The sequence below is a fragment of the Mustelus asterias genome, chromosome 4 (genome assembly GCF_964213995.1).
Source record: "Mustelus asterias chromosome 4, sMusAst1.hap1.1, whole genome shotgun sequence".
Taxonomy (NCBI): domain Eukaryota; kingdom Metazoa; phylum Chordata; class Chondrichthyes; order Carcharhiniformes; family Triakidae; genus Mustelus; species Mustelus asterias.
The window spans coordinates 48,574,811-48,601,460 of NC_135804.1; the positions used below are offsets into that span (position 1 = coordinate 48,574,811).

Genomic DNA, 26,650 nt, shown 5'->3' on the forward strand with positions numbered 1-26,650 from the left:
ACAGTAACTTCATTGCAGTGTTAATGTAAGCCTACTTATGACACTAATAAATAAACTTCAAAAACTTTAAAATGTATTCACCACACCCTATGTAACCTCCTCTGCGTTCGCGAAGACCAAACGCATAATCCTTCATTCAGCCTGCATAGATAACTCTGAATTTTTGGTTGCCTGTCATTTTAATTCTCCACCTTGTTCCCATTCTGACCTTTCTATCTTCTGCCTCCAGCAATGTCCCAGTTAAGTTCAATGTAAGCCCAAGGAACTGTACCTCATCTTTCAATTTTAAGCCTCATTCACTTCAACAATTTTAGATTGCAACCTCTGTTCCCATTTCATTCTCTTCTTTTGCTTCATATTTTCTCACTTCTTTCTCTCCTTTTTCCTTTCCTCTGCTTACAGATGGCAGCTGTTAACATCCTGCTATTCACTCCTTCCCTGGGCACATCTTCTGTTGCTTTGCTTGTCCCATTACCATTACCATTCCCTTTGACCTTGCATTATGAACTCTTTTTTCCTAATTTTTCCTGCTCTCCCCCTGTCACAGAACTTCTCCTTGTGTTCCTTTATTTCCACCCTCTCCCCTTTCACTTGCTCAAAATCTATTGCATTTCTAGCTTTTCCCAGTTCTGATCAAAGTTCATAGACTTGAAATGTTGGAGAGAATTGTGCTGGCAGCGAGCAGCCAGGCAAGTTGGCCACCCATTCCAAGCAGGTGGGCAGCCAATTTGGATAATTAAAAGCCCTATTAAGGGTCGTTTTACGAAGCTTTTGACACTTGCGGCCCTTTGTCACATGGGAAGGTTGCCAGCTTCTTGGAGGTGGCTCCCTGCAGCAATTTGGGGACAGCATAGGAGCCTGAGGCTCCATGCCCAATACAGAGCCCAGGGGCAGGAAAGGCAGTGATTGATGTGGCCTTCGCCCTGGACCATCCTGAACTTTAATTTGGGTTTGAGACCCATTTTTCAGACCGTAATCAAAGTCCCGAAGCCCATGGCAAAATTTAGCTTATTCACGCTCCAGATTTGAGAATTTTCAATTGATTGTATTTTAAGTAACCTTCTGGGCAAGCAAGCAGCAAGATCAGCACAGACTTTTGTGTCTTGTTTACACAGATGCATCTTCGCACTTCGGTTTTCCTGGGAAATTTGACTATTAAACCTCAACATTAAAATGGTACAGCTCTCAGAATGATGACATTGGACAGGTGGCCCCTTTGACCTGCCTACTGCCCACCCAAAACATCCCTTGGTAAAACTGGACCCTCTATTTCCTTCACAATGTATCTTAAATTATGAAGTAGAAACCTATAGTTTCAACCTGAAGGAAATCAGGTAACCCTTTTTGTTTCCCAAATTTTCCCCTACGTTGTTTGTCTACCTGTTAAATATAAGTAGGTTGTTATAGGGCAATGCTATTTTTATAAGCAAATGATCTCATTCTTAATTTGTTTAATTATCTACATACAAAGTAAATACCGACCGCGATCAGTTTTTGGTTTGAGCTGGTAGCATTTAGTATGAGATGGTTAGCGTGTCGAACGATCCATTAGAACCTGTGCTCCCTCACGATGAACTGTTGTTTGTGGTTTTAGTGGAAATGATCAACATTTCGGCGATTCTTTCTGATGTATCCTGCCCTCGGTGCTAACAATTTATGCATTCGCCTCTGGTTCTAGGTGGAAAGTTCTTTCAATTACTTGGAGATCAACGCAATCAATGCCATCGATTACACTCAGGTAAACACATTAATCATAATGTAGAATGTTGCTAAGTTACCCCTCACTATAAACACTGAACGGGTTCTGTATCAATAATCAAACCCTGTAAAGCACGTGACAAAAAAACAGAAAGGTGCGAAGATAACACTTCAGGTTTTTTGTCAGTCCTCAAAATGTGCAATGCATTTTATGTAAGAGTTTGCAAATACGTCCTGTATAATACACTAGTTGTCACATTTTTAGTCTTAACCATGAAAGTTGTGAAACATTCTCAAAAGATGTTTACCGAAAGTTTTGGCTAATTTTGCTTGCACGTTTTTCTCCACATTATTGAAGGTAGAAAATATATTTTGTTGCTCATACTTAAAACTATCAAGGGTAACTCCTTGTTAAAATTAAATATGACATGGTAATATGATTGTAGGATGGATACAATAATCTGCTGGGATTAGAATGTTTTACAGTAAAGTGATGTTCTGAGCTGCAAGATATTGCTGTTTTTCCTACTTGCTGCATTTCCTCAATCAACCAATGCACTAACCTCACATGCTTTTTGCATCACTGGCCAACTTCTTGCAGTCTGAGGTGGTGGATTTTTGAGTGTTGTTAATAAAGGAAGAGAATTTGCATGTTTCTGTTAGAAATATTGCAGTTTCCGATTCATCTAAATAAATTAAGCATGAAGATGTAGATGACTTAATTTGTAGAATGTGTAAAGTACTTCGAGAATACAAGAGAAGGGTTGCAATAGTCTAGACACTGTTACAAGGTAAGGGAATTCACGTTTATCTTTAAATGTTGATGTAAAATATTATTAGGACAGATAAATTATATAGATCTCTATGTGGACTACAACCATGACAACCACTGTTGCAATTTACAGGTAGCCTTGTAAACTGTCTACTGCCTTGTTTACTTCCCTACTTCATAAATATATTGCATGTTTAATGCTACTGTATCATGGGATAAACCTGAATGGAAGGTAAAAGATGACAAGAGGCCCAAGCCAGGAGAAAACTGCAATTGTGTTTATTAGATGAGAAGCCATCCAAAAGGTTGTCCAGCTGTTGTAATAATTTTCGCTTTCTTGAAGTTTCTGAAGGCAAGACTATAAAGAGATTGTGTCTCCTGTATAGATCCTGCAGTGCACAGTGGTATGTGCAATCGTGCCTCAACAAAGCTTGGTATAATTGCTATGAGAAATATTCTGATAAACCTGATTGAACCAATTTAGAGTTTGTGCAAAGCAACAACAAAGCTAGTTCAGGAAGGTAAATTGATTCTGAATTAAGAGACCCAGCAGAGTGTTTGTTGACTTGTTTTTCCACCATGTGGGGAAGTGTATCCCCTTCCTGCAGCACGTCTTCCCAACACCAGACACAAGACCACCAACCTTTATTTGAAATACTGATGATGAAGGTTGATTCTTGTTCCAAGAACGCAAATGACATTGTTACCCACAGGAGTAAACTTTGCACATTATGGATGCCACAAGAATTTTAATCTTAAATTACATTCCATTTTTAATCATATTTTATCTAATACATGTGACTTTTTCAGTGAAAAAAGTAACAGTTGAAGGATCATGGACTTCTGGAAGTTTCTGTAATTTTTATGTCAACTTCTTTAAAAAAAATATTCTTTCATGGGATGTGAACATTGCTGGCAAGGCTAATATTTACTGCCCATCCCTAATTGCCTTGAGAAAGTGGTAGTGAGCCACCTTCTTGTGCTGCTGTAGTCCATATGATGTAGGTACACCCACAGTGCTGGTAGGGAAGGAATTCTGGGTTTTTGACTCATGAACAGTGAAGGAACTGATACACACGAGGATCATAGAATCCTACAGTGCCATTCGACCCATCAAGTCTGCACTGACCACAATCCCACAAAGGCTCCATCCCCATAGCCCCATGCATTTACCCCAGCTAGCCCCCCCTGACGCTAAGGGGCAATTTAGTATGGCCTATCCACCTAACCTGCACATCTTTGGACTGTGGGAGGAAACCTGAGCACCCAGAGGAAACCCACGCAGACACGGGGAGAATCTGCAAACTCCGCACAGACAGTCACCCAAGCCACGATTCGAACCTGGGACCCTGGCGCTGTGAGTCAGCAGTGCTAACCACTGTGTCAACGTACTGATGGAATAATTGTCCTGTGATCATAAGGTAGAATTATATAAGAATTAGGGGTTTAGTAGATTTAATATAGTTTTACTTTCATTGCCATGAAGCAAATGTTAAAATTCCAATAATGTTTGGGGAATAATTAAACATATGATATTGACTCAGAATGGACACTAGGAAATAGATAAGGATATGCATTGAAGAACTGTTACGTATGTATTCATCCAAAAGATGGACCTGGACAAATATGCACAAGATATCATTTAATATCAATTATGTTCAATATTCTATTTTATTTTGTTCTTTCTTGGGATGCAAATAGAACTCATTTATTCCAGATATATTAAACAATGTAGAATTATAAATCAGAACAGACTTGCATAAGAACTAGGAGCATGCAATTCAGCCCCTCGAATCTACTGTGCCATTCAATATGATCATGGCTGATCTCACCTCGGCCTCAACTCCATAACCCTTCGTCCCACTACTAATTAAAATTCTATCTCCTCCGTAAATTTGTTCAGTGTTTCGGCATCCACTGCACTCTTAGTAGAGAATTCCACAGGTTCACAACCCTTTGAGTGAAGTAATTCTTCCTCATTTCCTTTTAAATCTGCCAGCTTTAGTCTAAATCAATGGCCTCTCATTTTAGAATGCCCAGGAAGGGGAAACATCCTCCCGACATCTACCCTGTCTACAGTAGATCAAGGGTGACTCGAAGTCGCTTGAATCAACAAAAGGCTTTATTGCCAAATAAAAAATAATATATATATAATAAGGTCAAACTAAATTACAACACGGCAGCTCTACTCGACTCCCTGGCTCCAACTATGAGTCCCTCCTCAACCTATGGTACGTACCGACCTGCCAATTAGCTCAGCCTCCTGCTGGGACAATCCATGGGGGCCTCACCATTCACGTGGCCCTTGGGAACCTCCTCCCCCCCCCCCCCCCCCCTTAAAAGGCAATGCTACTACACTGTCAATCCCCTTTAGCATCTTATATACCTCAACTTGATCACCTCTCATTCCACTCCAGTGAGTATAGATCAATCTCTCTTCATAATGCAAGTACTTCATCATTGGAATCAATCTAGTGAATCTTCTCTGGAGCTGATGTAGGTATCGTGGAGCATAGTGAAGTCATAAAATATCAGAAACTATAAGAATGGCCTGGATGGAGCTGGTGTTTAGTAATTTTACCATTAGACTGCTGGCAGATCCAAAGAAGTGCCAAAATTCTTGGCTAGTCGGATCCTAAATTTCCAATTCGATATTATATGAAAACAAACACTAATGTTAGAGCACAAACGTTATTGAAATGTCAACATTTAAAAGTGCCATCCCAACTGAGATTAGTTAATTCAGAAGTTAACAGAGGAGGAACTGAACCAGATATCTTGGTCCATCTGGCTGGATGCTTCTAGTATCTTTGTTAAAGTGCTGTTCTAGAAGCTTTCAAAAATTAATGGCAATCACCAAGACCAATTATTTAGTAGTTAGAAAGTATTTGCTCCAATGGAAAGTGTCCTTTTTAAAATGCACACCAAAAATGTACATTTCTCCAATTGAGAATTAGAAACCAGCCTGTCATGTTAATCACACATCTAACAGAAAATAAGTTTCAAATTAAGAAAAATCATTTGCATCTTTTCTCTGTCTTGCTGATGTTGTCCCTTCCAGTTTTCCCTTGAAACTGTTAAGGTACAGTTCGAGGAATGCTTTTGACCATCCGGTATCTTTTTTACCTGGTCATGGTTTGTGTGCGATTCTTAGCAGTGTCACTCAGCTATCCAACTGCAGGTGCCATCACAGCTGAGCCTGATCCTGTTCTCGCATGGCATCTACACCCGTGGAGTTCCATGAGGGATTGTTGGACAACAATAGCCCTGGCTAGCTTCTTCTGTCATAGAATTACTACAGTGCAGAAGAGGCCATTCGGCCAATCAAGTCTGCACTGACTCTTCAACAGAGAATCTTATCCAGGACCCCTGTCCCACCCTATCCCTGTAACCCCACACATTTACCATGGCTAATCCATCTAACCTAGACATCTTGGGACACAAAGGAGCAATTTAGCATGGCCAATCCACCTAACCTGCATATCTTTGGACTTTGTGAGGAAACCGGAGCACCTGGAGGAAACCCATGCAGACAGTGGAAGAATGTGTAAACTCCACACAGACAGTAACCCAAGGCTGGAATTGAACCTGAGTCCCTAGCACTGTGAGGCAGCAGTGCTAACCAATGTGCCACCATGCTGCGCTGGTATCCAAAGGTATTGGGACCAATTAAAATAGTCCAAGGGTTCCCTCGGCTGAGATCAGCAAACGAAAAGGGATAGAACTTGGAACTTTCCTGGTTGTTACAAAGTATGCAACATTTTGATATAAAGATACTTAATGAACAATAAATTTAAATGATTTACTTTGTGCCTTGTTTGTCATGCTGCTATTTTTATTTTAATCGCATTTTTACATTTTGCTATCTAATTTATTTATTTCTACTTTTGTTTATATTTTAAAATGCCAGGCATTAAACAGTTTCCAACATTCATTTTTCATAGCCAACTATAAAGCTGATTAATGAATGACATAGTTACAGACTCAGTGCAGTCAAATGTCAACAATGTGCCAAGACAAGAGTAGCATCCAATGCACTCATTTATCAGTCAGAGGCCCACTGAGCTGGGCATGTATTTACACTATGCTGAACACTGAAGAGTCTTTGTTCAATATGATTTCATGTTCCATGGTGATCTATCACATTCTAGCTATTAGACTTAGATTTTCTTTTACTAGTTCTGCGGAGAGTGTGTAAATACTCTTGTCCACACTAAACTACTCACCAATTCTATCAGCTCAGCCCATATATAGGCTGTAAATCCTTCCCCACTCCAGCTCTTTATAATGCATCATCTAGATATAGCAATTTCAGAACTTGCTTATCAATACCTGAGATAAGGAATGAACAGGAGGAGGTTAACGTAGAGCACGGGATCATTTTTCCAAAGCTAGTAACCATAGAATACCAATAAGTGTAAACATTTGAGGCTGGAAGGAGATTGCATATCCCAGCAATTTGTCTCGTGACCCTTACCATTCTTAGTGGGGTCAAGTATCTGTAATTCTGATAAAAGGGTGCTGGAAGGATTTGATAACAGATTGGAACCCTGATATTCCAGGTCTTGGCCTACATCACGGTTTGCAGCAAATTTCAAAGTAGATGTCTTGGATGCACCCTTAGTGGTGCGGGCAATTGCGGGCAATCACTAATAGCCTCTGAATCATGGGACCTTCCTGCGTAATTCAATGGAGGTCAATGGTGAGTCACAATCCTGATTTAGTCTAAATTCTGCAATCAATAGATTGCAAACTTGTAGGCTGAATACATTGACGTCTTAGAGAAGGGCACAGTAAGCAAAATCTTCAATTTGTAGCTGATATAAAATGAGCAGGCGAGGGGTCGACAATGAGGACTCAACCAACCAGAATTTAAGGAACTATCGATTTTTTAATATGCAAAAAGAGGTTGTTCCCCAATGTGTCTGTGGTGGCTGGCTGTTTGCTAAAACAATCCAAAAATAATCCCTTTGCCCTGTTCTCTCTGTATATACCTCTAACTTTGTGTTTCCTGTCCATCAACCAACTTTCTATTGATGATCCTACGTTTCCTCTCGTATCGCAGCTGTAGGTGTTTGTAACATCCTCCAGCACACCTTACTGTAGCTGCCTCCTGAAAATCCACAAACATTATATTGACTGCAGTCCCTTTATCTAAGGAATTTGGAACTTCTTAAACGCCTCTTAAATTTGTCAATCATGACCTGCACTGGTTGTCCTTGGTAACCTATTCATCTACCTGTATACATTAAGAAGGATTTAGATCTTAAAGGTAACAAGATACTGTTCAACATAAGCAGAAAATAATAATTATGAAACCAGACAAGACAATTTGTGTTAAGTGAAGGTGTATGTTGACTAGAAAAAGGGTCATAATGGATAAATTTAAGAAACTCTGGTGAAAATGTTTAGTTCAGTAAAAATGAAATGACCTGTACAATATTTATCTTGTTGCATTGTAAGATAATGGTCTGTCCTCATTTGGAGTACTGTATCATTTTGGTTACCTAATACAAACATATGAAAATTGTAAATAATATATAATTTTTCTTTGCGATTTAAAAAGAAAATGGAATTCTAGTCCCAGGTTCGGACCCCAGCACGTGCAGAGTTAATAGATTTTAGTTGGGGTGATGCTGAGGATATTACAGTTTACCCCATCAGCCCAAAGGGAGCAGCTGTGTCGTACAGATTAGGAAAATACCAAGTTCAAACCTGGTCTCTGCTGAGTTAGCCCTAATTGGCCTCAGTACCTATGCTTTAATAAATTCTGATTGTTATCGGCCAGCCCTCCGTAGGCAGCTGTAGATGTATTCATTTTGGTTTCGCTTGACTGTGATCTCCCATCCACCTCGCAATGGAACAGCCTGCACTCAAAAATCTCTCACATAATTAATAGCCATTCAGGTGATGTACCAGGTCCACATCGATGGGCCACAGGATGCCTGGTCCACACGAAAGCATACCCAGCCAAGGAGTCAATACCCCGAAGGAAGGGTAGAAAATTTGCAGATTATTTTTTTTTTAAACTGATGGGCTCTTTCAAGTGACATGTAATCCTGTCAAAGTGCTGCAACATTCAAGTTTTGTGGTTTCAAATTGGGATGGGCTAGTAAGTTGTGAAACAAAGTTCAAGATGATGTCCATTGATCAGAATGACATTTATGTTGCAGTAAAACCACTAAAATGGCAACACAGGCCTGTAGGTCTCAATCTAAAACGCAGCAGGAAGCACTGAGCTCGGGTCAGTGGAAAACAGACTTGTGATCTCTTGGGCAGACATGCGTCACCCTGTTTTGCATAACCACTAATTTTACTTAAAAATTCACCTTCCCTTGATCTTTGGATGATGTGTCCTTGAATATGTAGTACAGGCTGTTGATTCTGTAATAATTTACACCCAAATTAATTTCTTCTTTAAAATAAAGTTCTCTGGGTTTACAAATGTGACAATTCATTTACGATGAGGTGAGTACAATGTTGGGCTGTTTTATCAAGTTGCACTTCCTTTGCTTGCTGGAGTGCATGTTGTATGCAGCTCATTATCTTCCGGCACACACAAACACGAATAAAATCCCAGTGTGGTCTAATTTACATTGGAGAGACTAAATGCAGACTGGATGATTGCTTTGCAGAACACCTTTGGTCCATCCGCAAGCAGGACCCAGACCTTCCTGTTGCTTGCCATATCAACACCATCCTGCTCTCATGTCCACATGTCCATCTTTGGCCTGTTGCAATGTTCCAGTGAAACCCAACGCAAACTGGAGGAACAGCACCTGATCTTCCAATTAGGCACTTTACAGCCTTCCAGACTTGACATTGAGTTCAACAACTTCAGACTGTGAACTCTTTCCTCCACCTTCATCCCATTTTTTATTTCTAGCAATTTATTTTTATTTCTTCCATTGATTCATTTTCCATCCCTTTTTATAAAATCCCACTTTCCATTGTTTTTTTTCCTTCCCACTGTCCCCCTCCTCATCACCCCACCTCACCCCACGAGGGCCTGTTACCTCTTTCAGGTTGATCTTTGACACAGTGCTTACCTTTGTTCTGCCATTAACACATACATTCCCGTTGTCTCTTTGTCCATGACATCTTTGTCAGTCTTTCCCTGGACTCCACCTATGGCTGCCCCTATAGTCAGTCCCTACTGCTCCATACCACCACCAACCTGCCCCACCCCCCCGCCCAAAACCTCACAGCAGTATAAATCTCACCCTGTTTCCGGTTTTCTTCAGCTCTGACAAAAGGTCATCCAGACTCAAAACGTTAGCTCCGTTCTCTCTCCACAGATGCTGTCAGACCTGCTGAGATTTTCCAGCATTTTCTGTTTTTGTTTCAGATTCCAGCATCCGCAGTAAGTTGCTTTGATCGTGTGTGTAAAATCAGTCTCTTTTGGAGATGGATGACTCAGCATTAAACAAGTGATGTTTACTATTGATTCCCGCTCGCTTGAGAGCATTTTGTATTCTACTTTCACCAGGCAATTTTAAGATGTTGGAGTATTTTTTAAAAATTCCTCTTTCCCCATTTAACTCTTATCCCTTGAGGTTGTTGACTCCTTGCTCGTGTTTGGTCCATTGGGCCCATCCACAGTCCAGTAGCTTGCCCAAGTGGCCACACTTCTGTGAGTTCAGACAGTGAATGTTCAATGGTATTTAACCTATGGTGGTACTGCAGCCAGGTCCAATCCTATTGTCCCTTGATATCCAGACATACGAACCTTCCAGCAGGAATAACAGGATATCATTTAAGTTTGGGAAATCTTGACCTTTTATTATTTTTCAGCTCAAGGACAGTGTAGCACCATACTTATTTTCATATAGATGCAATAAGCTATCTCAACATAGCCTAACAACTGCACCCAGACCTTCCTGTCCTATATTGTTCAGTTACCTAGCTGCCATGTAAGGTCTCACATCAGCTAATGTTTTAGATTAAGCATAGGCAAGGAACATAAATTGATTAATGGCAATATCTTCTCAAAACAGGATGAAAAGTATCTTTAGCCCACAGTTTCAGAGTGTTAAATATTCCATGGACTTGTTTGTTTCAATTCTTAAAAAAATACATCTGGCAATTTTTCCACCATGTCTAAAATTACAGATGTATAGTCAATGTATTATTGTGCTCGGATGCCACTGATCAAGGAATGTTGCTCCCTTGGTAGCCCTGTGAGTTTACTCATTGCATAACTGAGCAATTTATGTGAGGATGATTTTAGTCATTCCTCACTGATACTGAGTTAACTGTCATTAGCCAGGGCAGCAGTAGGGGTGTTATAATTTACCTGTGTTGAGAGAGGAAAATTAACCCATGCACCATTCCTGATTGCTCCCCAGCCAACCATCCAGAAGGACCCATTGATGTTGGGGGAGCAAGGGGTGGGTTTGTCTGTAATGGGCCTTCACAGTCAAATGCACCATCAGTTGATGATTCCCAAGGATCACTCAGGAATGATGGTTACTTCAACAAGACACCCAATGACTGTTGATCCAAGAAACAGCAAGGAGCCAGTGGCTTCAGAAGAGGGGAAAAAAATGGAAAATAATCAGTGAAAGAAATTCAGGACCTTATATTATTCAGGTGATAGCATATAGGCTGATGACATTTTGCATTTCTGTCATTGAGGATTCATCATCTGAACTGAACTCAAGGACATGGTACATGGCTAATCTCTGCACAAATCTAATCCATGCAACTCTGTCAGTTACAGGTTTACCCTTTGTTAATTGCGCCCATGGAATGTTTTGTTCCAAAATCCCAGAATGAAGTTTTTTAAGGGAACTGATAAATTGATTAACAATTAAACAGAAATTGAGCGAACTGTCCTCTCACCACAGGTTGTTATAGAAACTGAGAAAATTTCGCACCATTTGAAACTCATGTCCCTTGAAGATCTGGAGCAGGTGGTTAGTCATGTCACTACATCACTCAAAAAAATATTTCCAGATTCATCACCAGGGTAAGTCAGCCCCCAAATGTTTGCTTTGTTTTTGTGTCTTTCCTACACTGTTTTGTGTTTCACGGCAGCGTTATGTTGGAACAAACACTGCGGTCTATAAACCTATTTACGATACACAGAGTGACGGTGTTGCTGGAGCCCCCTGATGTCGGCTGCAGGGCTGTAATGTAAATGAAGGCAGTGCTGCTGTTGCAGGAGAAGCAAAAAGCCACATCAAGAGGCTGCGGGCAACGGCTGCTCTGGAAGCAATGCAGTCACACACGTCAGACAGCTGCCACCCCCTCAGCCCGTCCCCACATGTTCTGGCTATGAAACGGGTGAATGGTTAATTTGTTTCTGAGAGGCTGTTGATATGATAATTCATGTGCAACTGATTTTGTGTAACTCCTGGTGCTGTTGATTGTACCCTGCAGCAGCAGGAGGATCCATGCGAGAAGGCATGAATATTTTCAACTTCCCCCTGCCACTTCCTCCCTGCCTTGCTTGGCACCACTTCCTTATGGAAACTCAAAGCAATAATAAGGGATTTGCAGATGGATGCAACTGATCATATGTTGAACTCCCTCAGTTACTGTGAGGAAAACCTCTTTTCGTTAAGTGCTTTCCTGGCAGGCAACTGATATTGAAGATTTGTGTTTGATGAGATGGTGCTTCCAAACCTATCTCAAAAACCCCATGGATAATTCTTTATCAAACCACCAAGTGCATCTCAGATTCAAATTAATCAGTCATTCCCTATACAAGGGTAGAGGGATTTGTGGGGCAAATACCTGGAGTTACAGGGTTAGAGCCTGGGTGGAATGCTCTATCGGAGACCCAATGGGCCAAATGGCCTCTTTCTGCACTGTAGGGATTCTACAATTCTATAAAGTACCGAGTACCAGTAAGTTGCATTGTCAGTGTTGTATACTGTGATTGATTTGTTTTTCTTGCTATCTCTTCCCCAAAGATCTCAGCAACAATTACTCTCTGCCTCCTCAGTAGCTTCTGATTACTTTGGGCAGCTCATGAGAATTGCTTAGTTGATTGTTCACTTGTGTGTAACCTTGTCTGACGATGTCATTGACTTTGTTATTTAAATAAGAATTTGGAAGAGTAAGTTGAGCTTCAGTTGCTTCTTTAAGTTTGATCCATAATGATGACATTGGATTTTGCCCCAGTGTCATCAGAGAAACAAATTTGCACATGCCTCTTTTGTACTGAATTTTTAAAAAAGCATAAAGTCCAATTTCAATAGAATCAAAAGGAAATTTGTAAAACTATATCATACTGTTATTGCGTGTGCCTATTTTAGATACTTCCTACCATGCCCGCTGGTCATTTCAGCTCTAAATCACTCCATGTGATATCAGGAAATGGTTGAAGGCATTAGATATTGCAAAGGCTATTGAATTGTCAATATTCTGGCAATAGCACTGAAGACTTGTGCTCCAGAACTTGTTGCACCCTATGCAAGCTATTCCTGTACAGCTACAACACTCGCATCTACCTGGCATTGTGGAAAAATGACCAGGCATTTCCTGTACACAAAAAGCAGGAAGTATCCAGCCTGGCCAATTACAACCCCATCAGTCTATTCTCAATCATCAGTAAAGTGATGGAAGGGGTCATTAATAATGCAATCAGGTGGTGCTTACTTAGCAATAACCTGCTCACTGATGCTCAGTTTGTATTCTGCCAGGATCATCTCAGTTAGAACCATAGAACCATAGAAAATTACAGCTCAGAAACAAGCCTTTTGGCCCTTCTTGTCTGTGCCGAACCAGTTTTTGCCTAGTCCCACTGACCTGCACTTGGACCATATCCAGTTCTGGGACATCAATGCTAGAGTTCCTTAGGGTAGTGTCCTAGGCCCAACCATCCTCAGCTGCTTCATTAATGACTGTCCTTCCATTAGAAGGTCAAAAGTGGGGAAGTTCACTGATGATTTCACAAAATTCAGCACCATTCGCGACACCTCAGATACTGTGGCAGTGCATGTACAAATGGAGCAAGATCTGAATAATTTCCAGGCTTGGGCTGGCAAGTGACATTTTATGCCGCACAAGTACTAGACAATGACCACCTCCAACAAGAGAGAATCTAACCATCACTCCTTGACATTCAATGACATTAGAATCATGAATCTCTCACTATCAACATCTTGGAGGTTACCATTGATCAGAAACTGAACTGGATTAGCTTTATAAATATTGTGGCTAGAAGAGCAAATCAAAGGCATGGAATTCTGTGGCAAGTAACTCACCACCTGACTCCCAAAGCCTGACCAAAATCTACAAGGCACAAGTCAAGAGTGTGATGGAAAACTCTCCACTTGCCGAGATGAGTGTTGTTCCAACAACCTCATCCACAAACATTCACTCTCTCCACCACTGATGCACAGTGGCAGCAGTGTGTACCATCAATAAAATGCACTGCAGGTACCCACCAACAGCATTATCAAGTTAAAACATTTATTAACAAAAGAAAACACAAGATTACATTTACACAGTTATAGAATCCCTACAGTGCAGAAAGAGGCCATTCGGACCATCAAGTATGCACTGACCACAATCCCACCCAGGTCTTATTCTCCTAACCCCATGTATTTATTCTGCTATTTCCCCTGACACTATAGAGCAATTTACCATAACCGACCAACCTAACCCGCACATCTTTGAACTGTAGGAGGAAACCCACGCAGACACAAAGTTAAAATTAGTCTTACAGAATATTTCCTGAGTATTTCCCTCCAAGTCACACACCATCCTGACTCAGAAATATATTGCCATTCCCTTCGTTACTGGATCAAAATCCTGGATCTCCTTCCCAACAGCACTGCGAATGTACCTACACCACATGGACTCTGGCGGTTCAAGAAAACAGCTCACCATCATCTTCTCGAGGACAATTAGGGATGGGCAATAAATACTGGTATAGACGTGGAAGCCCACATCACATGAATAATTTTTTTTTAAAGTACAGGCTACCTCCCCAGGACCATGCAGGCTTGGACAAGAATGCAGAAGAGAAGCAGGCAGAGTGACCCCTTCCCATTCCCCCATGGGCTTGAAGATAACTTGATTTAATTGTTTAGCTACAGAAATCATAGTTTACCCAGTACTGGTATGAATTAGTCTAATGCTTAATTTCTTTTAGTCAATGTTTTCTACGCATGTTGTTATTGGTACCATCATGGGTTTCAGAGGAAAAATAAGTGGGTGTAGGAGCCTGGCTGATAGTTATAATTATGCTAAATTGGTACAGGGAGATAATTGTTTGCGGTGTTCTATATGTGGTGTGCCATGGTCTTTACTTCTGTGGTATTTCACTTGACTCCAGCTCAAAATATTTTAGACAAATACTATCCTTTAGATGGTGTATTTCACTTTTTACTTTCTACTTTTTTCCTGGGGCAAAATTGGTGTAAATTGAATTTTGCAAAGGGCACCAGGCCCCTTTGTCCTTCCTATTTCTGAGCCGAAGACTAGGGTCAAACAATAGATCATGACAGTTCAAAAAAGGTTGTAGAACTCCTGAATTTGATAATGCCCCTTAAGTGAGGTGTCAGCACCTTATGGAAAGTGGAACACGAATTGATAAAAAAGCAGTAATCTAAAGTTTCAAATGACTTTTGCAAACTGCTTGATCTTTGATTAAATTATCGCATTCTAATCCTCTTATTTTACATGTAATGATTAATGTAAATTTCTGATAAATTCAAAGAACACTTGGCTACTTTAAGGCAACCAAGGGCCAGATTAAATGTGCCATGAACTGTGATGATGAATCCCTTCTTTTTAAAATCCATTTTTTTAGAAAGTTACTCAAGAAGAATTCCCCTGAACTACAAGAGAGAATCAAAAAAATCACATTAGCGCTGGATGAACAGACTGACGCTAATCAGGGGCCATGTGGTATGTAATGAGCTCATCCTCTGCAAAGCTAACAGTTCTAAATTGAAGGCCCAACAAACTATATATGTCCAATTAAATTCTAAGAATTTAAAGGAAAGAATCTTCTAGATCGACTAGCACTGATAGAGCAGTGCTTGAAAGTTTCCTGAGAAAGGAAGGTGTCTCATTAAAGCCAAATTTGTCTTCTGAATTGCAAAGCAAGAGGCATCCTCACCTTATTTTGTATTTGTATTTTGAGAAGCTTTGGACAAAGACAATCCCTAAATCAGTAATTGTTTAAAGTTGCAACATATTATCATTATGTTTTACTGATAGGCTTGAAAGCGCACATGTATTCAAAAGAAAATCTTGCTCGTGCAATTTGTTAAAAATGTCTTCAGAATAGCGAGGGGGATAAGAGTGCACAATTTGTGTTCCACCTTGATCATGACTCCGTAACTGGAAAAACTGAGATGCAAAGAGGCCAGCAACATGAATATGTGACTGTGTTCTTGGCCTCAATCTCCATTTCAAAAGTATACATTTTCAGAATGGAACTAAGTAATAAGTTTATTAAACAGCTGAGAAGAGATCTGATAACAGATCTGCTTCCCTGTGCCAAATTGGACGGTCAAGACTAATGTGTTCCCTGATACCACCTCCATTTTGAGGATGTTGGAAGTTACTGTCATGGTGAAGAGTAGTCCACACCCTTCCAATTTTTTCTCCTTTAACCTGTTAACTTTCCCCAATAAATGCTGATCTGTTGCATCACTACTGGGTGTAAGAGGAATTTTCCCCAGCCTATATTCAGCTCAGTACCTTGCCTGTACTGGCTGTTGCTCCTGCCAATACAGCTGAGATCAGCATGTGGCATGGAAAGGTGTGAAAGGGGGGGATGGAGAATGGCCATTCTACTTGCTTCCATTCAGCTCCTAACTGCTCCCTTTGCATTTCCCAACTTTCACCTGGTGGAATTCCTGTCTCCAGTCAGCTCAGTAACTTTTCCCCAATGTCTGCTGCAATGACCAAGTTTGGAGGAACAAGGATATTAATTTGTGTCCATTCAGCACAGAGCTTTGATGTGCTGTACCATTAACTGTCCAGCTAGTTTCACAGTTCAATTTGAATTGCAGGTGGCTATTCAGAGACCTACGCTGCGTTGTGTGATTACAATGGGCTTCCTTTCAAGGAAGAGATCCAGTGGGTAAGCTGACATTAAACACAAGCATTTCTAACTAACCACCAGTCGCATGAATGAATGCAATTGTACAACGATCATGTTGTGAAGGAAGTGAGGAGAATGAGGATGATGTAAATGCTGGAATGGCACATATGGAAACACTGCATGGTACAGCATGCAATTACCACTACAATCTTCTGTACCACTGGACCAAAGGGGAATTTGTTGCAGTAAAAGAAAGCCAGGAAGCTTGGAGAATGAAAGATTAAACTATCCTTTTATATTACTCCTGTTACAGATGGACATGGGGCAAGGCCATATAAAAGGCATGATTTGTATTTGTATAGTATCCTTCAGGACCACATAACAGCCCAAAATGCTTTTTTGAAGTAAGGTCACTCTCGTAATATGGGAAACACGGCAGCCAATTTGTGCATAGCAAGCTCCCACAAATAGCCTTGTGATAATGACCAAAATATCTGTTTTTATGCTGTTCATTAAGGGATAAATACTGGCCCAAACACTGAGGATAACTTCCCTGTTTATCTTCAAAGTAATGCCATGGGATCTTTTATCTCCAACAAAGAGGGCAGATGGGATCTTGGACTGATGTCCCGTCTGAAAGACAGCACCTCCAACAATGCAGCACTCTCTCAGTATTGCACTAGAGTGCCGACCTTGCTTTTTGTGCTCAGTTTCTAGGATGAGACTTGTACTCATAGCTTCTAACTCAGAGATGAGAGGGTCACAGACTGAGCCCGTCTAGAGTGACGCATATTCCATAATCAGAAGGGAGGTTACAAGTTGGAGGGAAAAGCGATCAAAGTAGTAATATTGGCCACTGTGGTGTGGAAATTACTGGTGGGATTTTCTGTGCAACCCTTTGTGGGTTTTGCAGCGGTGGAGGCAGCCCGCCATCATTTTCCCATTGAATGCACCCTATGCCACCGGGAAACCCGCAGCAGGGAGTGCACTGTCAGCAGGACTGGAAGATCCCGCCAGTATGAACAGCTGGAAAATTCAGGTCTATTTATTTCCTGTAACTAAGAATTACCTGAAAATTATTAATTCTCACCATTTTCTCCTGAAGGAGCTCTTGCTGAGATTACAGTTCCACAGATGCTAGCTACTCTCCAGTGACTTATTCTGCGTGTGCCAGTGAGAATTTTCTGACTATTTGATCATAGGGCTACAACAGATCGGCCCAAAAGTAATATCACACAATGTTCCCACTTTGCTTTAGGGTTCACCTGATAACGATGGTGAGCGGGAACTCTGGCTTAGATTTTTTTTTCCTTTCCAAAGGCAAAGTGTATGATGTCAATTATAGTATTTTAACTGAAATCAGCTGACTGAACACTGGTTGGTGATTTTATCCAAGGTTAGTTACTTCACAAAAAGTCCTACTACAGCTACAAATATGTACACACGTACTTCTCCTTCAACACTTTTCTTCACTCTCTATTGCACCAAGTCCAGTTCAGAAATTAATTGAGAATGAATTGAGAGTTTGACAGCTTTGGGAGGAACTTGGGAACAAGAGTAGACCATTGAATTCCTTCAACCAGTCCTGCTATTCCTTTAGATCATGGCTAGTGAGGCTCTGAGGAAGAGTTATCCAAACTCGAAACATTGTCTCTATTCTCTCCCCACAGGCTTGTTGAGATTTTCAAGCATTTTCTGTTTTTGTTTCAGATTCCAGCATCCACAGTATTTTGCTTAGGTCATCATGGCTAATCTGTTTCCAGCTCCATTTATCTGCCTTACTTCCATAATTCTGATTGCTCTTGCCAACAAAAATCTATCCGTGCCAATTTTGAAATGTTTAATTGACTCCCAGCCGTATTAACATTTTGGGGGGAAAAAAATTCCCGATTTCCACCACCCTTTGTGTGAAAAATTATTTTCTGCTTTTATACCCTAGCACTAATTCAATGGTTATGGCCCCTTGCCCTGAACTTTCAAAGCAGAGGAATTGGAAATTTCAAAACTGAGATTGATAGACATTTATTGGAAAGAGTAATAAAGGCTATGGAACTAAGATGGTAGATGGAGTTGAGATACAGATCAACCATGATCGATCTGAATCACAGAACTGGCTTGAGGAATTGAATGGTCTACTCTATCTGCCTTATCAATCCCTTTGATCATCTTAAACACTTCAATTAGATCTGCTTTTCATCACTTATATTCAAGCTAAGGCAAGCCTAGTCTTTCTAAACTGTCCTCATCATTTAATATTTTAGTCCCAGTATCATTCTGTCTGCAATGCATTCACTCACATCCAATATATCCTTCCTGAGATGCCCAGAATTGAATGCAATAGTACAGATGGGGGCTAACTAGATCGCTGTACAGCTATTGGTAAGTACAGAAACAGGAGGCCATGAAAATTAATGTCATAGGGTCATAGAGTCATGCAGTGCAGAAAAGGCCCTTCTTTCCTGCACTTGTCCCATATCCTTGAATGTTGCCATCCAGCGCGCCATTTTCTGGCATCAGCAATGGAAAGATTACTGACCCACAAGTGGCAGGTAGGCAACTATATAAGTTAACAGCCTATTAAGGCCTAATATCAGCCGATGGGCTCCCAAAGTTTCAGGGACTAGGAAAGTGGCCCTCCAATGACAGACCAGATAAATCAGTGCTCTGGGCAGTATTTGAGGTCCTCTCCACCTACCATGGCCACAGACCACCCAGCGGAGAGACTTTATCTTGGTACAAACCTGGCTGCTGATGACATTTTTTTAAGATAACATTTTCTGAAAGTTGCAGAGAGGATGCCTCAAGCTGGTGGCCCCCTCACTTTCCTACCTGAATGCAGGCTGCAGGGCCTCTTATTGCCCCTCCAACCACACAAGCCCACTAGCCATCTTTATTTAGATAGTGAGCCTGCCCTCTGGCTGCTAACTAATCAAGTTGCAGGAACTCATTACCACTGACTATTCTCCCACTCAGTGCAGTGTTGTGACCCCCAAACACCCTGATGTTAGGGGCCTGACCCAAAAGACAAATCCTGCCCACAACTGTCACCCTTTGCTTTCCATTAATCTTGAAATAAAGGCCAGCATTCCATTAGCTTTTGAGAATTCTTTTTTGAACTTGTCCACTAACATTTAACGATTTTTGTATCTAAGCCACCAAAGCCCCTCTGGTTGCCAGAGGGCTTGTCATCATTTTGAAGATATTCTGACCTATATTTCTTAGGTCAACAGTGAATAATCTCACACTTACCACACACTGAGCTCCATTGGCTACAGTTTTACTCACTCAGCTTCCATCAATTCTGTTCCATCTTCCATCTCCAATGTGCCAGCTCAGCTTTTGGTCACTGAGGAAAAGAGTATTTGAGGACCAAGATCTCAAACCCGAAACTAAGGTCATGGTCTGGGTAACATGATCCCTGTGCTCATATATGCTTGAACTACCTACAGTAGGCACCTCAAAGCACTTGTTACAATTCTGTTACAGAGCATTAACAATCAAAATGAAACCTAAGCAGCTCATTTTAACCAATCTTTTTTTTTACAAAACACAAACCTTTTCGCATATAAGAGAAGTACTAATAGTTGTTTGATAATACAGAACATCAATATTGTTGAAAAAGGATACATGTTGTTGAAACTTTTCATCTTGCACTCATCAGGACAATTCACAAGAATACCAAATGTAGGGAACAACAATTGATACTTCATAAAAAGAGAGTGGCAAGTAAACTCTGATTGGTAGAGGCATTGCCATGGAGAATGCATCAGTTTTGCATCAGCAATAAAAGACTTTAAAAAAACACTATTAACTTAATATGGCTTATAACTGTGAATGCACTCATGTGGCAAACTTATCATCTCCGAAGTGGTGGTGTCACGATCAAAGGAACTCAGCACCTGGGCATCGAGAAGTGGAGAACTCACTGAGAGGCAACCCACCCCTTCTCTTGCTGGCCAAACCTCCATGCACCACTCTCCCCATGAACCCCATATTGCAAAAGTACCCCCCACCCCCCCAATATTACTTACTTGTGACCTGGGTCATTCTATGATCCTGGGACTCAAGCACCTGTTTGCCTGTCCTTGCCGCAGCAGACATGGCCTCCCAAATGGCACTGTTTAGCATAAGCGGTTTTGGTCTCTGACTGGCTGGCAGTTCTAGGTAGACAAGATTTCCGCACGCGCCCCCCCCCCAGGATTTTGTTTCCAGGAGAAGGCCTGTCACTGGCCCCACCACTATCTGATTGGCATGTGATTTGGTGCATCTTCCTGAAAAGAGGCAGACCGGGTCTCCTACTGACTCTCCAGCCACCAAAAGAGACACCAATGCTTCAATAAGATTCTACCCTGTGAATGATGAAGTTATGTTTTTACTCTGATTACATTGCATGTCTATCTAGTTGTCATTTACTTTGGCTATCTTCTCTTAGTGAGCTGCAAACCACCTGAGGTCTAAACTGCAACTAACCTTTCCAGCAAATACCCAGATAAATTGAAAACAGAAAAGCCTCCTAAATTCCACCCATCTCCATAGAGATGTACACTGCTCTGGGATGAACTTAAACCAATTTTTAGATAGATTATCCTTCATTTATAATTTCTTCTTTGATCTGATGAAATAAATGGGTTTTTCAACTTTTTCGGGTTACAGAATGTTTTTAAACTAAATTAGCTCTCAGTCCCAAATTAAAAAACATCTCTTTGGACAGTACTTCTAATGAGCCTTGCAGACATCACACCTCCATCTCTTCAGCTAAGTAAGCTCTCCTGCAGTCTTATTGATCTATTTCTTCTATTCTGCCTTTATTAGACTGACATGGTTCCCCAATTGTCATTTCTTGAAGTTCTCGTGATCTGTAAAGCACAACATTGTGCTGAGGCCCCAGTACAGATCCCTGCAGGAAACCAGTGGTCATACATATCCTGCCAATTTCAATTCATGTTCTTAGCCCCCTACTATACTCCTTATACGCCTATGACTGTGTGGCCAAATTTTCCTCCATCTCGATTTTCAAGTTTGCCAACGACACCACTATCATGGGTCAGATCTCAAACAATGACGAGGCAGAGTACAGGAATGAGATAGAGAACTGGTGAACTGGTATGGCGACAATAATCTCTCCCTCAATGTCAATAAAATGAAAGAGATTGCCATTGACTTCAGGAAGCGTAGAGGAGAACATGCCCCTGTCTACATCAACGGGGACGAAGTAGAAAGGGTCGAAAGCTTCAAGGTTTTAGGTGTCCAGATCACCACCAACTTGTCCTGGTCCCCTCATTCCAACATTATAGTTAAGGAAGCCCACCAACACCTCTACTTTCTCAAAGACTAAGGAAATTTGACATGTCTGCTACGACCCTCTCCAACGTTTACAGATGCATTATAGAAAGCATTATTTCTGGTTGCATTACAGCTTGGTATGGCTCCTGCTCTGCCCAGGACCGCAAGAAACTACAAAAAATCATGGATGTAGCCCAATCCATCACACAAACCAGCCTCCCAACCATTGACTCTGTCTACACTTCCCGCTGCCTCGGCAAAGCAGCCAGCATAATTAAGGACCCCACGCATCCCGGACATTCTCTTTTCCACCTTCTTCCGAAGGGAAAACGATACAAAAGTCTGAGATCACATACCAACCAACTCGAGAACAGCTTCTTCCCTGCTGCCATTAGACTTTTGAATGGACCTACCTTGCATTAAGTTAATCTTTCTCAACATCCTAGCTATGACTATAACACTACATTCTGCACTCTCTCGTTTCCTTCTCTATGAACGGTATGCTTTGTCTGTATAACGCGCAAGAAACAATACTTTTCACTGGTATGCTAATATATGTGACAATAATAAATCAAATCAAATATTATCCCTACTGTCTGCTTTCTTATCCAACTCAATAGGTGGTCTCTAATTCCAATTTTGTTAGGAACCTGGTTGAATACCTTCTGGAAGCTCATATAAATAACATCAAAACACAATCCCTTATCCACCATATTATTTACTGCCTCTCAAAATTCTGCTTATTAGATGTGGTTTACCCTTTACTAATCTGAGATCAACTTATATTTGTCCCAATGCCCAGTGACTGTCCATAATGACTGATTCTAGTAACTTCCCCATTACTGACATTAGACTAATGCATCTGTAACTTCCTAGTTTCTCTCTCCAGCTCAGTTGTTTTCAACATGACCTCTAGAAAGTAAATTCTCTTGAAGCCGATGTGTAGAATTAGCCTGTCTTCAGCACTGTGGCTTTTAGTGACACAGTTCAAATGTGATCAATCAACTGGTTTCTCTCTTTTTCTCTCTCTCTTGAGGATGTAGACACCATCTACCACAGCCAGAACACCAAGGAGTTTAATCTGCTAGATTTCAGCCACTTGGACACTAGGTGAGTTAAGGCCACTTCTCCCTTTCAGATCACTTAGGTGAACTAAAGTTAAAAGTAAAACTCCTATCAATGGACTCAACTCAGAAATAGGAGCAGAAATTTGTCTTTGTTCGTAGCTCAAAATGGCCTCACCCCATATTGAGTTCCATTCACTTCAGATGGGTACTGGGCATCACATAATCGTGGGGTGGTCAACATTGGAATGGAAAATAATTAAAATCGAGGAGAATATTAGCAAAAATTAAAGGTGCGCGAATGTATTTCCAACACCCAATCGTTATGAGAATAGTTTTCACTCTACCACCATCTTTCCCCGAAAGGTACTCTTGTTGTGGATGCAGTTCCATTGATGCTGGCTATCCTCAATGTCCATTCTATCTGAGTGCTATCATGGTTGGACTTACTCTTGTTTGTGACGGCAATTCACTGGCACTAATGTTATGTGAGCAACAACATATTTATATAGCTTGAATCTGTTGAAATGTCCCAAGGCGTTCACAGAAGCATTATAAAACAAAGTATTACACAAAGTCATATAGTTGAGTCTAAAGTAAATAAGGCATGAATGAGGGTATCAGGAGTAGATGAGCAGAGACATGGGCTGGAGTTGAGCGATGATATGGAAGTGGAAAGGGGGTCTTAGTGATGGTGGGAAAATGCAATCAGAAGCTCATCTCGGGATCAAATGTGACTCAAAGTTGTGAATAAATTGGCTTAATCTCAGACTGCTGCCAGGGAAAGGGTTGGAGTCGATAGCTAGGGAATGGAGTTTGGAGCTGAAAACAATGGCTTCAGTCTTCACAGTATTTCATAGGAGGAAATTTCTGCTCATCCAGTATTGGATGTCAGATAAGCAGTTTGATAGTTTAGTAACAGTGGAAGAGTCGAGAGAGATGGTGGTGAGCCAGAGCTGAGTGTTATCAGCATTCAGGAAAACTAACACTGACTTCAGCTGATGTTGAGGGGCAGCATGTAGATGAGAAGTAAGAGAGGGCCAAGGATCAATGTCAATATAATAGGAGGGTGGCACAGTGGCTAGCACTGCTGTCTCACAGTGCCAGGGACCCGGGTTCAATTCAGGCCTCAGGGTCACTGTCTGTATGGACTTTGTACATTCTCCCAGTGTCTGCATGGGTTTACTCTGGGTGCTCCGGTTTCCTCCTACAGTCCAAAGATGTGCGGATTAGGTTGATTGGCCATGCTGAATTGACTCTATTGTCAGGGGGATTAGCAGGGTAAATATGTGGGGTTACGGGAATAGGAGCTGGGTGGGATTGTGGTTGGTGCAGGCTCGATGGGCCTAATGGCCTCCTTCTGCACTGTAGGGATTCTATGATAAATCCTTGGGGGGCACCAGAGGTAACCAGGTGGAAGCAGGAAAATAAATCACTGTAAGCGATAGTCTAGGTTCAACGAAATAGATAAAAATGCAGCCCAGCTAGATGACAGTGGAGAAGCTTGGGAGGAAAATAGTGTAGTTAACCATGTCGAAGGCTGCAGGTGGGTTAAAAAACAAGCAGGAATAGTTTGCCTTTATTATATTCATAGAGTCATAGAAGTTTACAGCATGGAAACAGGCCCTTCGGCCCAACTTGTCCATGTCACCTTTTTTTATTAACCACTAAGCTAGTCCCAATTGCTTGTGTTTGGCCCATATCCCTCTATACCAATCTTACCCATGTAACTGTCTAAATGCTTTTTAAAAGACAAAATTGTACCCACCTCTCCTACTACCTCTGGCAGCTTGTTCCAGACACTCACCGTCCTCTGTGTGAAAAAATTGCCCCTCTAGACCTTTTTGTATCTCTCCCCTCTCATCTTAAACCTATGCCCTCTAGTTTTAGACTCCCCTACCTTTGAGAAATGATGTTGACTATCTACCCTATCTATGCCCCTCATTATTTTATAGACCTCTGTAAGATCACCCCTAAGCCTCCTATGCTCCAAGGGAAAAATGTCCCAGTTTATCCAGCCTCTCCTTATAACTCAAACCATCAAGTCCCAGTAGCATCCTAGTAAATCTTTTCTGCACTCTTTCTATAATAGGGTGACCAGAACTGTACACAATAGTACAAGTGTTGCCTTGTACAACTTCAACAAGACGTCCCAACTCCTGCACTCAATATTCTGGCCAATGAAATCAAGCATGCCAAATGCTTTCTTCACCACCCTGTCCACCTATGACTCCACTTTCAAGGAGCTGTGAACCTGTACCCCTAGATCTCTTTGTTCTATAACTCTCCCCATCGCCCGACCATTAACTGAGTAGGTCCTGCCCTGGTTCGATTTACCAAAATGTATCACCTCGCATGTAGAGTGTTATCTACCACTTGTCAGTCTAAGATGATATGTTATCCAGGTCCTTCTATAGGCTGATCTGGGTAGTTTCATCATTGGGTGAGTTATGAATGGAGTTGAATGACCCACTCCTGCCATTAGGATGGAGAAGACTTTAAGGAGATCACAGATCACTCTCTTGAGGGAGGGAGAAAAACCAGAAGAAGCGCACTAGTAAGCCATTCTCTTGAGTACCAGCAGTAGGAGTAGAAAGACCAGAAACACCAAACAGAAAGAAAACCTTAACAAAACTCCACCAAGCTGCTCCACGTTTTTACATTTAACCATTATCATATCTTCACTCTCTGGGAGGGGGAAAGTGATTTCTGGTGAAATTACATTTAAGTAGGTTGGAAATTTAATTGCAATCCTCTGAAATGATTGAATCCATTTGACTTTTCTGAACTTAATGATGTTTATTGTCTTGAATAAACACGACTAACTTTTCTGTCTGACAGAGATGTGGCATTGAGTGTGGCGGCCTTGGCATTTAACCAGTGGTTTACAAAGCTGTTCTCCAAGGATTTACGCCTGGTGAGTCCCTATTGGAACAAATAGGATGTTTTACACCAAGAATCAAGTGGCATTACTGTCAAGTCTCGTTTACAGCCTGATTATTAGTGGCTTTAAATCTGACTTAACTGCAATTAAATACAGTGAGTATTGTAGTCCAAATTATTTCCTGTGTGTGATCCATTATAGTGAAGGAAATAACTGATATTTGGTTGATGTCAATGCTACATATTCACACTACAAAACTCAGCATGTTAATAATGGTGAGCCAGCCCCTTGTAGGAGACTGATCCATGTGGTTCTATTGTGTTCTGTTTATCCAATGCCCAGGGTAATCTGAGAAGTTAGATTTGTCCCTAACTCAAAGAAACAGAGTGCGAGTATTTCAATGCTGTGTGCCAGCAACAGAAGAACTCCGACCAAAGACGGAGTTACTCAGTGACGTTCCCAAAACTTTGTGCTTCTTCTAAATCCAAATGTCCAGCGTGCATTATTCCACACAAATTAACATTTCTAACTGCTGCCGAGGTGAAAGAGATCCTACAAAAACATTTCCTCTTGTATCAACATAAGCATTGTGTTGGAGGGAGTTGGGGAGTGAGATTTTTAAAGAGGGGTGGGATTCACCCAAAGAAATTCGCAAAAAAACTGGAGTAAATCCCGCTGCTTTTTTCAGCGGGATTTTCAAAATGAATGTCCCACATTGTCTCCATTGTCTCCCTCACTCACATTGTCAGCATACTGCACTGAACAATCTTCCCTCTGTTAAATACCTTTCACACACAGCCATGATGGCTGGTCAGTGAGTAAGCAGATACGCAACCCCTGGCCTGTGGTTTACTTGATGTGGAGATGCCGGCGTTGGACTGGGGTAAACACAGTAAGAAGTCTCACAACACCAGGTTAAAGTCCAACAGGTTTAT

The 26,650-nt window shown here is 41.2% G+C and overlaps 1 protein-coding gene across 1 annotated transcript in view; it reads left to right on the plus strand.

Moving 5' to 3' along the window:
* carmil2 (capping protein regulator and myosin 1 linker 2) overlaps positions 1 to 26,650 on the plus strand; it is a 151,074-nt gene that overhangs the window by 34,239 nt on the left and 90,185 nt on the right. Inside the window, exons 4-9 of the mRNA XM_078210947.1 lie at positions 1,679 to 1,738; positions 11,320 to 11,441; positions 15,240 to 15,337; positions 16,453 to 16,523; positions 22,804 to 22,877; positions 25,673 to 25,748. Coding sequence (XP_078067073.1) covers positions 1,679 to 1,738; positions 11,320 to 11,441; positions 15,240 to 15,337; positions 16,453 to 16,523; positions 22,804 to 22,877; positions 25,673 to 25,748 — 501 coding nt within the window. The remainder of the gene's footprint in view (positions 1 to 1,678; positions 1,739 to 11,319; positions 11,442 to 15,239; positions 15,338 to 16,452; positions 16,524 to 22,803; positions 22,878 to 25,672; positions 25,749 to 26,650) is intronic.